The 16,800-nt window shown below is 43.0% G+C and overlaps 1 protein-coding gene across 1 annotated transcript in view; it reads right to left on the bottom strand.

Moving 5' to 3' along the window:
• Window positions 1-16,800, bottom strand: part of DNER (delta/notch like EGF repeat containing) — a 1,567,341-nt gene that overhangs the window by 203,785 nt on the left and 1,346,756 nt on the right. Inside the window, exon 9 of the mRNA XM_069618306.1 lies at window positions 10,782-10,904. Coding sequence (XP_069474407.1) covers window positions 10,782-10,904 — 123 coding nt within the window. The remainder of the gene's footprint in view (window positions 1-10,781; window positions 10,905-16,800) is intronic.

Genomic DNA, 16,800 nt, shown 5'->3' with positions numbered 1-16,800 from the left:
GGGGCGGTAATTCCCCATTCACCAAGGCCCTTCCCCATTCCCATTTGAGCCCCAATAGGGCTCAATGGGAACGGGGAAGGAGCAAATTAGCGGTACCGTTATTTGCCCTGAAGTTCCCCAGCGGGTCACTTCCTTAACGTGTGGTCTGGCCACACATTAAGGATGGGACCCGCTGAGAGACCTTGTAGTATGGCGCTAAGGGATTACCAGCACCGGTGCCCTTACCGGTGCCGGTAATCCCTTAGCGCCATCCGTGTAATGAGGCCCCATTACTTTTTTTCTGTCTTCCCACACTTTCTCCTTATTATTAAAAAGGATGGTTTGAGGTCAGGAAGGGATGGCAGATGCAGGTCTAGTAGTTTTAGTATTTTCCTGATCTGGAAAAATCTTTCTCAGCAGCTCTCATTATACATATGGTTCCTGTATGTAGATATCCAGGGGCAGTTCTAGGAGTTTTAGTCTTTTTCTGATCTGGAAACATCCTTTCTCCGCAGTTCTCGTTCTGCATATGGTTCCTGTATGCAGACATCCAGAGGCAGTGAGCTGGTTGTTTTGGCGGATGGGTTTGGTAGGCGTTCAACAAAGAGCCTCTAATGAAGGAAAACAGTAGCATTTCAGAAGGCAGGTAGGCCACTGATTGACTCTGGAAGACATGTTAAATTAGGTCTGTGTCCGAAGATCTGTAATCCCTTACGTTCCAGGGTTTCTTCCATTCAACTTTCGCCCAGGTTCTTCAAGATGATTTGGGCTTAATCTTTCTTTCTAAGCTGTATTAAAAGAGTGAGGATAACGTTTTTTTTAATGAGATCCCTTGGTAGCAAAAATGTAAACTTTGGAGCAAAACTTCTCCTTAACATTTCAATATCTCTTTTTCCAGTTACATCTTTGCCAATTGTCGCATCGTCTTCACAGTCATATCCATTTGAGCTTCTGGAGTTTGCTGATGCAAACTTTTCAAACATAAATGTGGGATTCCTGGCAGCAATAACCTTAGCTGGAAAGGTGGATGAAACAAATTCCCTTCTGTATGGAGAATTGTTGGTTGATCCAGACTCTTTGAATATGCGTTTGGATCCACTCTTTAGTCCAACATTGCATCCGATTTTCATTTCTCCAACGAAATTACACTTTCTGCCTTTTACAAAAGTAATTTCCTATTCTGGGAGAGAAAGATTGTATTTTTTCAATATTCTGAGGGCAGTTATAGTTTATTAGTAGGGAAACGCTAATGATAGCATGTTTGGAACTGTTGGGATGGTACATTTAGGCAGTAATATTGTATGGCTAGTTTTGTGAGGTTTTTCTGGCGGACGCAGTAGTCCGTATCCGTAATTATTGCAATTACACATATAAAGTTTGAATACAAAGACAAGGTTTCCATCCATTGCTGATTGTCATGTGCCACCTTTATGTTCTTAAATATCTACAAAGGTATGCAGTACTTGTAATATTTTGCATTCCTGTAAAAAATCACCAAAAACCTGAGACTGGCTGTAGTGATTTTAGTGGGAGGAAAACTCCATGACAGACCTTAACGCGTCACAAAGCAATATTTGTTGGGAAGGTCCTGAAATGTGTGTGTTGGGGACTAAGAAGAATGACTGGATTATTCACAAAATCATGAGCCTCTCAATGAGATGACATGTGTGGTAACGCATCTCATTGCGACCCATGTATTCAGAAAGAAACCCCCAGAAAAACACTACGCACAAGACAGCACAAAATGTGATGTAAAAACAGGCATCTGAAGGCGCATTAGACATGAAGCATATGCTTCCGGTACATCCACTGGAGGCATAGGTGTCACTTGCAAATGCCACTCCCACCTCTTGTTGCATGAAAAACATGTGCATTGCATCAATTGCACCAAAAACACCTGTTTTGCACCAGTGCATCATTTGTGAAAGGAAAAACTGCACCCTGGAGCAAGAGAGCGGCCTCCAAAGACAACCGCATTGGCCAGGATGGGTAAAAAGGGAACCAAAGAATGTTTGCATCAGCAAACTCCAGAAGCTCAAATGGATATGACTGTGAAGACGATGTGACAATTGGCAAAGATGTAACTGGAAGAAGAGATATTGAAATGTTAAGGAGTGTTGCTGAATAAATATTCTTTAAAATGCACAATTTACAGCATCACATGTTATAAAAAAGCTTCCCTTGGGTACTATTCAAACAGTGTCACAAAAGGAATGAATTGCCATTTGCAACTGTGGGCAACTTTTTCATTGGTGCCTGAGACACTTTTATGCCCCAGTCTAACCCTGCCAGGGGATCCTGTGTGTCTTCCCTCTCACCATAAGGTCCCTCAAGATTTTATGGGAAAGAACAGCTTCCGGATGAGTCAATAGGGTTAACCACATGCAAATAGGCCTTAACTCGAGCTCATCACTTATAAGAGGGTGGTTAAATTCCGAGTGCCTGGTAAAAAGCAGGGCCGAGTGTCGGAGATTGAGGAGACATCCAAAAAAAGACATCCTCCTTTAATTGAATTAATTAGGTGTCCTCAAATCCCCAAAGTTTAGCACTATAAAGTGCTATCACATGTGGTTTTGCCCTATAGATTTTCAGGTTTGTAGCAATGGAATGGTAACTTAAAGAGTTTACAGTACTAATAATAGCTCCACACATTCGTTTGTTTATATAAGTGGTCCCTCCCCTCCCATTTGATTGTGAAATCCACTCCCATATAACGAAATTGGTCCACTTGCTTGAGTTTCATTGTATTCTACATGAAGGAAGGGGATAATCACCCCCACGCCCCCATCACCATCATCACGTTTGTTTTGGTGGATTGACTTTTAGGTCTCTTGCTCCCATGAATTTAGAATATTTGTTAATAAGAACCTGCAATGTTCTAGGCATTCCAGCAACTAAAACCGGATCGGCTGCGTAACTCAGTGCTGCAATGTGTGCGCCACCAATCGTGGGAACGTCGGCAAGCGTAGCCTTCAAATGAGACTCTAAAATGTTAGTGTAGAGGTTAAACAGGAGTGGTGCCAAAACACACTCCTGTTTCACACCCCTACCTATATCAAAGTAGTCCGTACACACACTGGCACGCCCAAAATGAATTGCTGCCCGAGTATCAAAACGTAAAAGCTTTATTATTGCTAAGAGATGTGGGGGTATTTTTAATACTTCTAGGACTGCTCAAAACTGGGTCCTGTTGACCATATCAAAGGCTGTAGAGAGTCCCATAAAAGCCAAATGTATTAGTGCTTTGTTCAAATAATAATATTTTGCCACCAGGAGATACAAATTAAGTTTGCTCTCTCGTACCCAAAACAGCAGTGTCTTAGCTAAAATCCCTTCTGCCAAAACCCACTCAGAGTGCAAACCAGTTCAGCAAATAGCTAGAGGCAGATCAGGATGATGAACATTGCTGCTGCTAATAGAATAGCTGATGACCTGACCCTTCTTTGAAATTCTACGGTTGCTTTTTACTTTGGAGGATTAAGACATTTGGGGATTAGGGTTTTCTATTTTCTATTTATTACAAATTTGGCTTGTTGTGAAGACTGAAATAATAGCTTCTGACACTCAAGCTGTGTGCTGAGTCTGGCAAGGGGACAGGAGTGTTGCTTGGGAATTTGACAGGTATGTGATGCTCCCTACCACTGAAGGTGATCAATGAGACATGGCTAGGAGAGTGTTCGGTTTCATCCAAAACGACTGAATATAAATCACTGAATGTGTGATTTGGCCGAATTTCGGCTGTCTGAAAATTCTGAACGGCCGAAATGTTCAACCAAATCACGCATTCGGTGCTGGGGGCTGTGGGGGTGTCCCCCGCACCTTTCCTCACTATATTTTGAATGGGAGTTGTGGGGGGGGTTACCCGCAGCCATCTCAAAAAAAAAGAAAAAGGAAAGGACTCTGCGGTGCTGGTTCCCGATCACGGAAGTGAAAGGGTGAAAGGGAAAATGCGTACCAGGGACACAAGCTAAGTAGGGGGGTGGGTGTGGGTGTGTATTGGGGGTGGGTTATGGGCAGGGGTGTGGGTGGAGGTGTGGGCAGGGGTTTGGCCAAGTCAGAAATGTTCAGGGGGAGAAAAGACAGATGGTTATTTCGAAAAAATAATCCTCAGTCTTTTCCCCCTCAAACATTTCTAATTCGGTCTTTCAACCCTGATGCTAGTGTTCATGTAGAATTGAATGACAATTGTTTTCCATGATTGTGTACATAAAACCGGCAACATAAGTTGCAGTCACCGGGAATGTGGTAAAGTTCCTCATGTGATCTCAATGTTGTGAGAGTACATATGGAAATATGTTCAATGTACTGTCAGAGGGAGAGCTGTTCATTGTCATTAGGTGTTGGCGAACACCTCAATGGACACCAGCATGTCTGATATAGTGACTTGCCATTTGTCTGTTCATGTTTTCATCATGCATGCACATTGTAAATTGTTCCAGGTCCCAAGTAGCATGCATGCCTAAATATATGAAATCTCTAGCACTAGCTAGCAGGTCATCGTTGAATCTCCAACTCCAAAAATCCATGCAGGGAACTCCACAAAATCCTAGGGGAATTCAATTCCCCTACTTGCCTTACCTTCATTCCCTAACTCACAAGCGCTCTGTGATGAACTTGAAAGACATTGAACTATCTCCACAAAACGAGCTCAGATCCCACCATCTACATCAGCCGTCTCTCAAACCCGAACTTTTCCTGGCCCTTCCTACCAACCATCTCTTCATTTAAACCTCTTTCCCAGGCTTATTTCCGCAACCTACTAGCACTTAGCTGACCCTCGGGTTTGCCTCGAGATCCTTGGCCAGCACTCCTTCTAAAAAAGATAATTATCTCCACCTCTGCTGGCAGCATAGCCTGCTCCATCATAAATAAGTCCCTCTCATCTGCCACCTTCCAAGAGGCTTTCAAAACCTCTCATTGGAAACCCCTACTCAAAAAACTCAGCCTCGACCCACTCTCCCCATCAAGCTACCGCCCAATCGCAAATACCTGCTTCATTGCTAAACTAAATGATTGTGCAGAATATAAGCAATGTGGCCTCTTCATAGAAGTCAATAGACTCCTTGACCCAGCCTAATTGGAGTTCCGACCCTTCTTTGGAACAGAATCCTCTCTGGTCTCTATCTCGGATGACCTAAAAAGAACTGTCGATTCAGAAGGGTGTGCTGCACTCATCCTCCTTTATGGCCTTTGATCCCATAAACCACACAATACTCAGGAACAGGCTCCTCACCCTATGCATCAAAGACCCTGCCTTTAATTGGATCACCTCCTTTATTTCCAATCACTCACAAATCATTCTCTTCCCACCTTTCTCCTCTGCCCTTTGTCCTGTCACAAAAGGGGTGCCACAAGGACCCTCCCTTTCACCCCTCCTCTTCAACCTCTACCTACGTTTACTGTCTAGCTCTTATCCGCTCTCACAACCTACCCTGCCCCAATTATGTAGATGACACCCAGATCATTAAAAAAATTCCCAAGACAAAAGCCTCACCACTTCCCAACTTTGCCTCTTGCCTCTCGGATATTGATCTATGGATGACGACCAACCACTCAATCCTCAACCCGGCATATCAGAAATCCTAATTTACAGCAAAACTGCTCTGATTCCCCTTCCTTTACCATGGCCAATAGCCCTGGGAGCCCCACCTGCCGGCTCCACCTCCATTAAAAATCTTGGATGCACCATGGATGCAGACCTATCTGTCTCCAAACACATCAACTCAGTATACAGAATTTACCACTTCCACCTCTGCATCCTCAAACAAATCTTTCGCTACCTCTCCTATTCTCAAAGAGTCTCTGCAATATTGGCTATCATCTTCCCCCTCCTAAACTGCACCAACTCCCTCTTTCTCTGCGTCCCAGCACGCTAGCTCAGGGAGCTCCAACAAATCCAGAAATCAGCAGCCAGATTGCTCCTTGCCCTTTGCCCAGAGAACATATCACCCCTACACTGGCTCCCTGTTAGCCTAAGAGCGACCTACAAAGCCATGTGTATCACACACCAAGGCCTCCATAATACAGTACCTGAGTTCCTTCAGAACAAAATCATCCACTTCCAACCCACCAGAAAGCTCTGATCGCACTCAGATCTCCTCCTCGCTATTCCCCCTTACAGCTCCACCAAGGTTGGTGACTCTGCCTTCTCTGTACTAGCTCACACCATCTTTTTCTGCTCATACGCTGCACCAAGAACTACCCTTCGTTCAAAAAAGTCATCCAAACCTGGTAATCTGTTACAGCAGGGGTGTTGCTAGTTCTGGAAAAGACCTGGGGCTATGCTAATGTTGGAACTGTCAGCACTGGGGGCTAGCTAGCCTTTTGGCTGTAGCTCCTGAGATTCTATCCGGGGCTACAACCGAAAGACTAGGGGCTATAGCCCCCTTAGCACCCCCTAGCAATGCCTCTGTGTTACAGTATCCTGAAACCTATCCCTAAACCTTCCAATTCCCGGTTCTTAACAGAGGAACACTCACCACCAGGTGGTGCTAGCAGCATTCATGCTCACCATGATCTTGTAGCACCTGGGGGCCCCAGCCGTTATCGTGGTGGCTCGAACCACACACACTATCATATACCAATCATGACCCTAGTTTCTCAGAAGCACCACCAGTGGAAAAACACAGCCCCTCTTCTCTTCGTTCACAGGAAATGCCCCAGGATTGATTAGTCACTGCACCTGGCATGTAAGGGAAAACAGGCAAATCACACTCAAAGTGGTTGTGATAGAAGCACCAACGTCGCAATCAGAGAGATTGGGATGCACTGCAGGGAATTGTTATGGGAGGGATTGTGCCATGGCCATGTCTCGTGCCAGAAGGCAAGTAAGGGTTTCTCGTGCATTGCTGCAGGAAGGCAATTAAGAAGTAGCCCCAGAATCGCACCGGAAGGACTTGAGGGATGGGCAGTTATTGCTCATATATGAACTATAGGATGGGCCGACCATGTTACAGGTAGCAAATGAGAAGGTTTAGTAAGCGCTCGACATCTGGGTATATTCACCATGCTATCCGCATATGAGAACCTGAAAGCACAACCCGTGCTCCTCTAATTGCAAATAGTTGGAGCATAGACTGTCCTCTTGCTAACTGTTTTATAGAAGCCACAAAAATTGGCAGAAGAAGCCAATACCTGATTGGCTGCACAAACAACAAATCACCACCAAATCTGGTAGGTACGTATAATGCACCACTCCAGTGAACACTAGCCACAGGCATGTCTACCTGCACACATAAGAATGCAGCAGGGACTATGACAAAATTCAATCATGCTCGTCACATAATTCTCTGCCGTCTTACACCAGACTACGCCTCAACACCTCTGACATCTGAATGCAATGAAGGCCTATATAAAATGTTGGCACGCCGAACACATAGCGAGTCTCTACCACTCACGCCATCTCCTGACTCTTATCATCACCTATCCACAAGCCTGACCGCATGAGTTGCTCTTTACCGAATCCTGGCCAGCCCTGCTAAACCTTATTTGGCCACCTGCACGCACGCACGCACGCACGCACGCACACACACACACACACACACACACACACATTCTAATCTTACTCCATGACCTCCAACACCCTGGTCTTCGGTCCACCGAGGGCGTTCGCACTACTAGCGCATTTAAACTTTAATAATGGTAAAAGGCGCTATATAAATGACAAGTACAATGCGATTCAATACAAAGGTGGATGGTCTCCTGATGGATGTTATATCCCTTATTCCCTTCCTCCTGCTCCTTCTGCAGAGATGACACAGGAGCATGATTGCCCACTGCATATGCCAAATTGGAAATATATACCTTTAGGAATGTGTCATCCATTTCTACTTTGTGAACTGCATTGGTTGTTGTGATATGTGTCACTCCATATGGTTGTCTGGTGACTTGAACACTTTCTTGATTACTTGCTCCCATTTACTGGAGTGACTGTCCTTGGCATTTTTGGAGCAATATCCTTTTTATGTATGCAAGGGGGTATTTTATTACTTATAATACATGGCTATACATTGTCTTTAATGCCTCGTCTCTTGCATAATAGCATCTGGAATTGTCTCTGCTGGCTCAAACAGCAGGCCTCGTGGCATCACCATTGATGAATAATAACTTAATGCAGAGAAGTTATGATGTTATTTTCTTATTACAGGACATTCATGAAGTCACAACAAGCCTGTAATAAGAAAATGATATCCTGGCTTTTATACAGATACTATCTGTTCCCGGGAGTAACATACGCCATTCTAGCATATCTTAAAGATCAATATTGGTTGGGATTTCATAGGGTCACTTCTGTTCCCCTTCTTAAACATGGGAATTACCACTGATCACTTCCAGGAAGGGGGCGTAGGTCCCTGAGACTTATTAATGGTCATTGAAAAGGTTAAACACATAGGGAACTGTCTTCTTTTGAATTTGAAGGACATATTTGTATCAGATGGAATGAGAGGTATGTGTGGTAGAAGAACAGTATCTAAGTTTAATCCATCCATTACAGGGGCCTCCATGATGTGTTTTTGTAGACGCATAATTGTCAACCTTGTTCCATTGCAGAGTCCCAGTGATGGCATAAGATTGCGTGGTAGCATAATTACAGAACCTACTTTCAGCTTTAGCTCATAAGGAGGCATTCGTCTGGCAGCGTTTCGCTCTTTAGAGACTGCAATGCAGAGCAGGTAATTAACTGTTCATTGACACTGGAACTGCTGTGCCATGTGTGAAGAGAAGTGGGGATGGAAAGAAGTAACTTGAAATTATTCAGAATGTTTGCGATAATGGAAGGTGAAGGTAAATGCGTAGAACCATGCTCATTCTGTTTGTTAAAATTATAGCTGGTGCACTTTGCCATTTGGACAGCACTGAGCAACCTAACACTGACACATTGCATCAGCTGAGAATTGAAACATACCTAAGTGTTTTATATATATAGAATTGCAGGTTGCCCTGTATTTTTTGCTCAAAGTAGTCACAGGCTAAGCTGATACAATCACTTTTTATAAATGTAATGCCAGCAGTTGTGGTATTTGCTCCTGCCAGAAACAGTCTTTGTTGTACAGGTTTTGGCTGGGGCAAAACTCTGTCACTCAGGTATATGCTGCATGACCTTAGTTTTGTTCTGGAAATTGCTGATTTCTAATAGGGAGTGCCTCATCAACATTGAGAAACTTGATTCTTATGCCACAATCCTCTGGAAGATTATCTTCGCTCCAGAGCAGCTCCAGAGACTACCTTTTACAACCAGGACTTTACAGTACTTTTCGTTGTCTACCCAATTCCCTGCAGGGCTTTGCACTGAAAAGGAGGCCATCACACATTCACAGAGAGGACACACAACTTCTGCTAGTTCAGACATCCCTGCAATGCCCCCACTGTTCATTTATGTAGAATTGTTAGGACCACAGAGTCATTTGGACAGGAGCGTAAACCAGGGTCGGACTGGGCCATAAAATTGTCTCGGGCACCAACTAAAAAGTGGCCCACAGTTTAAAATGGCTAGTCATTCCTTTTGTGACACTGTTTGAATAGTACCCAAGGGTGAGTTTTTTCAATAAAATTTGAAGCAAATTGTGCTTTTTAAAGAATATTCAGCAACACTGGTCAAAACTACTAGCCGCATAGTGAAATAACTCATCAAACTGGCCCACATTGGCCAAAAAAGTGGCCCATATTGACCACAAAAACGGCCCCACACAAGCATTTTGTGTTTTTTTCTGTTCAGCCATGGGCCTATTGCCCTATAGGATAGTCCGAGCCTGGCGTTAACACCCACAGGGCAAGTAAACTCCTTACATACTTCCAACCGGCTGTGGTGCATATAGCTGTTCCTCAAGCATGTTGTTCGTCCTAGAAACATTGCGTCTCATTACGAGTTCCGCAATGCAATAAATAAGTGGTAGTAATTTCATTACTGACACTGTTTTTGCTACCACCGAAATTCCACCAAACTCGTGAAGCGTCCCATTGAAGTCCAAATGAATGTTATTTATGTAATCTGGAATGCAGACTCTAAAATGTGTGAAATGGGCTGTTTGAGAATGTGTGCCCACTGTCTGTGGCCACTCCACTCTTGTGTGCATAGTTTGCTAGATGTACATGCTTTGCAAACACTTTACACATATTTTGCCCATGTTCTGTGTGCTTGTGTATTTCATAGATGCATATTTGTGTGAAGCATTCACAATTTTTTTCTGGTGCATTTCTTGAGCATTACAATTTTGTGCCAGCAAGAGTTATGAGAATCTGGTCCTAATTAACTAAGGAATCTTTAAAGGGTGTGTGACCTATCCAGCCAATGAAGTGCATTAAGAGGCATCAGCCATCTTTTGATCTGTTACAAAATCAATTACAAAAAATACCTGGCATAAAAAGGAGACACATTTATAATGTAAACAATCTGTTCCCAGTGCAAATAACATTTTACAGAAAATTGAGTTTTAAATCTAAAATGATGAATACATTGCCAAGAAAAGCGAGAATAATTGAAACATTCAAAGAAAACAAAATCGAAATCATATCAGAATAGCTAAATGCAGCTCCCATTCCCTGTAACATAGCTCAGGATGTAAACGTGCCTGCTGAAGAGAGATGCTTGCAACCTGCAGGTCAGGATCCAAATCCCAGGGAAACAGCTTAAGGGGTTAAAGTGCCCTCTGCAGCTATCTGTTCAAAGTTCCTCTCGACTACAACGACAGACCAACACTCACGATTCCAGCCCACCACACCGACAGAAAAATATACTCCTAAAAAAGAGAAAGCATCTTTTTTTCAGAAGGATGAAAGGCATGAGTAAAGAACCTTTCCCTCACCTTCATATTCCGGAAGGCAAGCACACTCGTAGCCATTGATGAGGTCTTTGCAGGGGGCGGCGTTCTGGCAGGGCGCCGAGAGGCATTCATTGTACTCTTCTTCGCAGTACAGTCCATGGTAACCTGGCAGACAAGGAACACACCCAAGACGTAAAAACGTGGCGCTGCCTATTTTCATCACATCGAAAATATTTGGGGCAAAATCCCACACAACATGAATTTCTTATTAGTTTTCTTTAGATAAGGGATCTTGGCCCTGTGCAATGAAAGACATATAGGGGCTGATTCATGGAATTTGTGCGCCGAAAAACGGGGATTTGTGCGCCATTTTGCCCGCAAATCCCTGTTTAACAAATAGGGATTTGTGGGCAAAATGGCGCACAAATCCCTGTTTTTTGGCGCACAAATTCCATGAATCAGCCCCATAGATAGATAAATAACCACATGAAATGTATTACAATAAACATAAATACATCAGTCAGGAGGAAGAGCTTGTAGGCATGGCCTACCAAGAGCAAATGTAATGTTAAGATTAGTATTAAACCAATCGGATTCATTTTTACATAAATAATGTACACTATGCGTTACTTTAATTACAGCACGTGCAGGACAAAGTATTCATGAAGAATCATATGTATATTTAATATAAACACAAATTGGGACTGTCTACAAAAAAAGATGCAGAAAAGCACGGTCCTTCACAAATAAAGTTTCTACATGTGTAACCTTGCTTGTGTCTACAGTATTGCAATATGCATATCACACATAGGTAAGGTTAGAAACAATAGCTGTTAAGCCTTCATCTTGCCACGTATCTGTTTTCTAATTCTGATAACCATTTTTCGTATGATTTTCGCTCCTTGCCACGCACATGTTTAAAACAAATCCTACTAATAGGTGCAAACTTTCCGAACCAATTACGCCCAAATTGTTTGGGCTTAGGTTAATTGACATAAGTGTAGTCAGACCATAACTAAACATTTTCATGCTCTGAATCTAAAAGGTCTTGACCATTGGCCAACGCTTGACTAGTCCCCAGAAGCCCTTCCCTGAGACTCTCACTGCTAGTAAGCTATTTCGAGATAGTGTGCATGTATGTATGTGTGTGTGTGTGTGTGTGTGTATACGTGCTGCATACACACTTGACATTTCAACGTGTGAATTTGAGATTTGTAAATTGTCATAATTTATGCAGGCAATTATTATATTTTCCCAGGTGTAAATCACACTTGCATCTAGAAAAAAGTTTTCTGATTCTGCAGGAGCTGATTTTTAGTTTCTTCCAAACACTCAGTGATGTAGTTCTTTCTGGTATTGATTTGTACCGTTTTGGGCATTTCCCTATTTTATTGAAAAGCTGTAGTCCGTCATTTCTGTCTACTGTTCATACGACTCCCCCATTTTCCGGTCTCTTTACCAGCAGTAGTGCACCACAACATGACAAGCCCTACTGCACAGTGTGCTGAGCAACCCCTGAGATTCCTGCCACTCCGCGACAAGCATTGACTTTGGGTAGAGCCGGGGAGTGGCCTGAATAAATGGAGCGTGCATGCAACCCTGCAGCTGCACAGACTCTGCACGCACCCCTCGTTAACTTCACCAAAAGGTCTGCCTGAGAGTTTAACCATTTCAGAATTTCGGAATAGATCTGCTTCAAGTGTTTCTGTTTGTGTCTGACATGTGCAACTTGTATATCGGGTAAAAGAGTCACTAGTACTAACTCTGACTTACTCTGACGTACTCCTAATTTATTACTGGACGCTATTTGATCCACAAAGATTTTGCCTTACCAGGAGTAAATCTATCTTATTCCTGACTTACTTGTTGTAAAAGAAGAGTAATTTGAGGATACGTGAGAGTTCCTATTAGTGACATCTTTGTGGATCGAGCGGTATCGCTTGCGGAATAACTTACAGTTACTCCTGGTGACTTATTTTGTCAATGATCCTTCCACTCAACACTTTCTCACCCTCTGGAGTTCCCCTCCCGCTTCCAACTACCCATGCCAGCTCTTCTGCTACTCCTGACCCTACTTGTTACCCTCGGGTTTGTCCACTTTCTAGAGCGCCCTGTTGCTTCCCAGCCAGGTTTAAGATTTATAAATCCCATACACACATATAATGGAATAACCCTCTCCAGCAGTAACTCAAAAGTGTGTCAGAGTTACTACTGGTAACATACTTGTGAACCAGCCCCTAGTTTTCTAGTTTGAAATAATGATCAAAGGAGTACCCACGTTCATGTCTTAGAGGCTGTAGGACAAGAGCTGTATAGTGATAAAAAACAATGATCAAAAGGAGTACCGTTGATCAAGCCTTACAGGCTGTAGGACAAGATCTGTACAATGATAAAAAGGAGTACCGGTGATCAAGCCATACAGGCTGTAGGACAAGATCTGTACAATGATAAAAAGGAGTACCGGTGATCAAGCCTTCCAGACTGTAGGCCAAAATCTGTACAGTGTCAAAAGTAATCATTTTGAGTAAGTCTTTCTCGAAGCCATGATTCAGTGACTACATATTTCTGTTTAGTCCACGATAGCCCCATGTGGTTTTGTAATCATATTTTTTACAGAAAATATTAACTGCGCTCTGCCAGATCCCAATCTAGCAGCGGAACAATCTGTAACACGCTGAGGCTGCCAACAGAGCAGTTTATTTTATCTAAATTGGTTTTCATCCATTCGGATCAAACTGTGATGTTATGAGATAACCAATACAAGTTATTATTTCTTAGAACTAATTTCACTTTTGCAGTTAACTGACAGAAGCATCATTTGCAATTGGTGTCAATTGTTCCGAATATGCATGCCGAGTGATTTGCCATTGTCTTATGCTCTTCAATTTTACAGTCTATGACGCATTACGGCCATGCAGGTTAATGTTTGCCTTCAAACATGATTATGTCAAATTGGATTTAATACAATACAGGTCATGTGGTTAAATAGTGCTTAAGAGACAAAATATTATGGGTTGAGAGATTCAAGAAACCCAGTGCAGCTATATACAGTGATAGCGGAAAAGGCCATTTCAGTTAGCAAATCCCGCGGATCACAGAGCCACTCAGTAGCCATTACTGGAAGTTCACCTCCAGTTCAGAGTTCAAAGTCACAGAGCAAAGCACTATGGGTATGCATTTATGAAATAAAAATCTTGCATTTTGCTCCATACTTACTTGGAGACTTTTGGCCATGTTGCCCTTCTTTCACTCCAAACGTCAATATCATTGATAAATAGCACTAATAATTTGGTGCCAAATTCTCACTGAGACGTGCCAGATATATCACAGAGAAATGGTGTCTATTCATTCATTTAGGGTCATAATGCAGGCACATGCATGCATTGTCATGAATACATAAACGCCTTTCAATCTCAGGCACAGTAGTGCATAAGCATGCATCATAGCCAGAACAATGGTAGACAAAAGCCATCAGCCATAAGTGCAGGGTTCAAGCCTCAGCACAGATCATGTCCTTTAACTTTTGTTTAATATTCTCTTTTTATAGTTTGGCTTTCTCACAAGAGTCTAATAAAGGGCAGTATGTCAAATGCATTACTTCCAAATACCAATTACTGCTAAACAGTAGGTGCTTAGAGCCTGCCATGTGTGCTCAGATGGGGAATTGGAAGCCCAGTTGAACTGGCTCAACCTGTAAACAGTCATCATTAGACAGAGTTCAAACAGTTTTCTAACTTTGGTCGCTTCTGATCGATCAATTCCCTTTTTCTCAGATGTTAATTTTAGCATGGAGGATAGCCCAGGGGCAATGCACTCGCCTTGAAAGCATGACTATGTGGAGCAACGCAGGTTCGATCCCCGGGTCCGCGCTTAGAAACCTCAGGGTATTAAGTGAGTTATAAATGACCAATAACAATTACATGGTGATTGATGGATTGATATTTTATTTCTATCGCGCTGGTACACAAGTGTTTCAGAGCGCGAAACAGATGGTGCATGTACAGAGAATACCTTTCCCACACAGATAGCTCTAGGAATGTATTTTATTTTAAGGCATATTTTGTGGCAGGTGTTGTAAGGTCAAGTGGCTTAATGCAATAGTCTTTAAGACTCGGGAGGATAGCTCAGGGGCAACGCAGTCTTGGAAAGTGGAGCAACACAGGTTCGATGCCCAGCTCTGTGCTTAGAAACCTCTGGGTATTAAGCATATTATAAATGGTCCATTATAATTATAAGGCCTTTAAGCGAGTACATTACTTTGTTGCGATGATGACTTTACTTTTTGGTTCACTGATTTGAAGGCATCACTGTACTGTTCTTAACACGGTTCTGTTTGCCTTCTTTGTCACTTGTGTCTGGGTAGCATCCTACAGCACTGTACATTCCAAGTGAGCCTATTCTTCCCAAGCATTCTCTTACCGGTTTTGGGGCTCAAGTGGCATATAACTGCTGCGTTTCTGTCCCCTCCACCACACCGAAGAGAGTTTCAGAAACAGGGTGACCTGTGACAGCCCCTGTGAGCACGTCAATCAGGATTTGAATAATTGTGGCACCTTTCATGCCAGCCCACAGTGAGCCCAGGGTAATTTATGACCATGCGTGCATCTTAGCCAGGCCATTGGTGGACCAGAGTGGGGTCTGGCATAGAAGATTAATAAACTGCTGCTGATGGAATGCAGGACTTCATAGTATACCCACCCACTAAAGGTATTTAAAAGCTGAAACATAGGGCCTCATTACGAGTTTGGCGGCAGCCATGGAGCTATAAGCTCCATGGCTGCCGCCAAACCGGGCTCCTTTACCGAGTTCCCTGAATGGGGAATTACCGGGCCATTCCAAGTTCGGAGGGCCTGGCAATTCCTCCCTCAGGGAACCCTGGCCCGGACCTTCCCCATTCCCATTTGAGCCCCCATAGGGCTCAAGGGGAATGGGCGCGGGAGCTAACAACGGTCCGATTACGACCGGCCCGTTGTTAGCTCCCTGGTCCCCTTGCGGGACCCGGTAACGATGCCTGGTTTTGCCAGGCGTCCTTACCGGGTCCCGAGAAGGGACCTCGTAATCGTACGGAATGGTGTTAACGGGTCTGCATCCATTAGCGGAACCCGTTACCCATTCCGCACGGGTCGTAATGAGGCCCATAGATTCTAGCTGGGCATTGGTAGACTAAGAGATCGGCTTGAGCTGGCTGAATGTTTGGTCCTCTCTGTTTAATTACAGCTCTTTTACTAGATGTTTATTTTGAGGTAAGCCATAAAATAATATTTCATGCTAACAAGAAGCGCCCAGGTACAGGCACTGCCTCTTTCATAAACTCTGCCACGAAATGTATTATTATGACATTTCTGATAGTGACTGCCATGCAAGACAAATACAGAACTGAAACTGTTATAGCGACTGTATTTAATTTTTCACTCAGTGCAGTACAGGAAACTAATAAAGGCGTATACTACAGATAAAATGTAGTATTTTAACTTTTAAGCACTTACTGGAGGTGCATAAAACCTGAAAAGTTTATGTTTGTAGGGCACTGCTAGGCTAAGTTGAATGGTTTAGCCAGTAGAAAGGTCACCATTAGTCTAAACACATATCAAGGATCTTTTCCTTTTCATGTTGTGCAAATCAGGCAATCTGCATAATCATTACCGCCACACATGTAAACCATTGCTGCATATTGGGCAAGTGTTTATCCATTGCTTTGAAATGACCAGTCCACTGATGCAAAAAACTTTTTTTTATTTTTTTACCGTGTTCAACAGTTTGGTGTAAACGCTTACTACGTACTTGCATACATTTTTTTATAATTGTGTTTCAGTCATTACAACTTTTCACACACTGTAAAAATAATTTGCAACAATAATTACACAAAAGTTACAAATGTGAAAAATATCCAAATAAAACAACTTTAACACCGTTTATCACTCATATCTCTACGTTTTTTATTCCCATTAGAAACATCTAATACCTACCAGATTGACACTCTTGTTCCCGGTCAAAAGTGGCTCACACATTACATAGCTACACAGAAAGGACTCATTGCAATTAATACAACAATGAATAGAGT

The sequence above is a fragment of the Ambystoma mexicanum genome, chromosome 10 (genome assembly GCF_040938575.1).
Source record: "Ambystoma mexicanum isolate Mex_15411 chromosome 10, UKY_AmexF1_1, whole genome shotgun sequence".
Taxonomy (NCBI): Eukaryota; Metazoa; Chordata; class Amphibia; order Caudata; family Ambystomatidae; genus Ambystoma; species Ambystoma mexicanum.
This window is presented reverse-complemented; position numbering and strand designations above follow the sequence as displayed.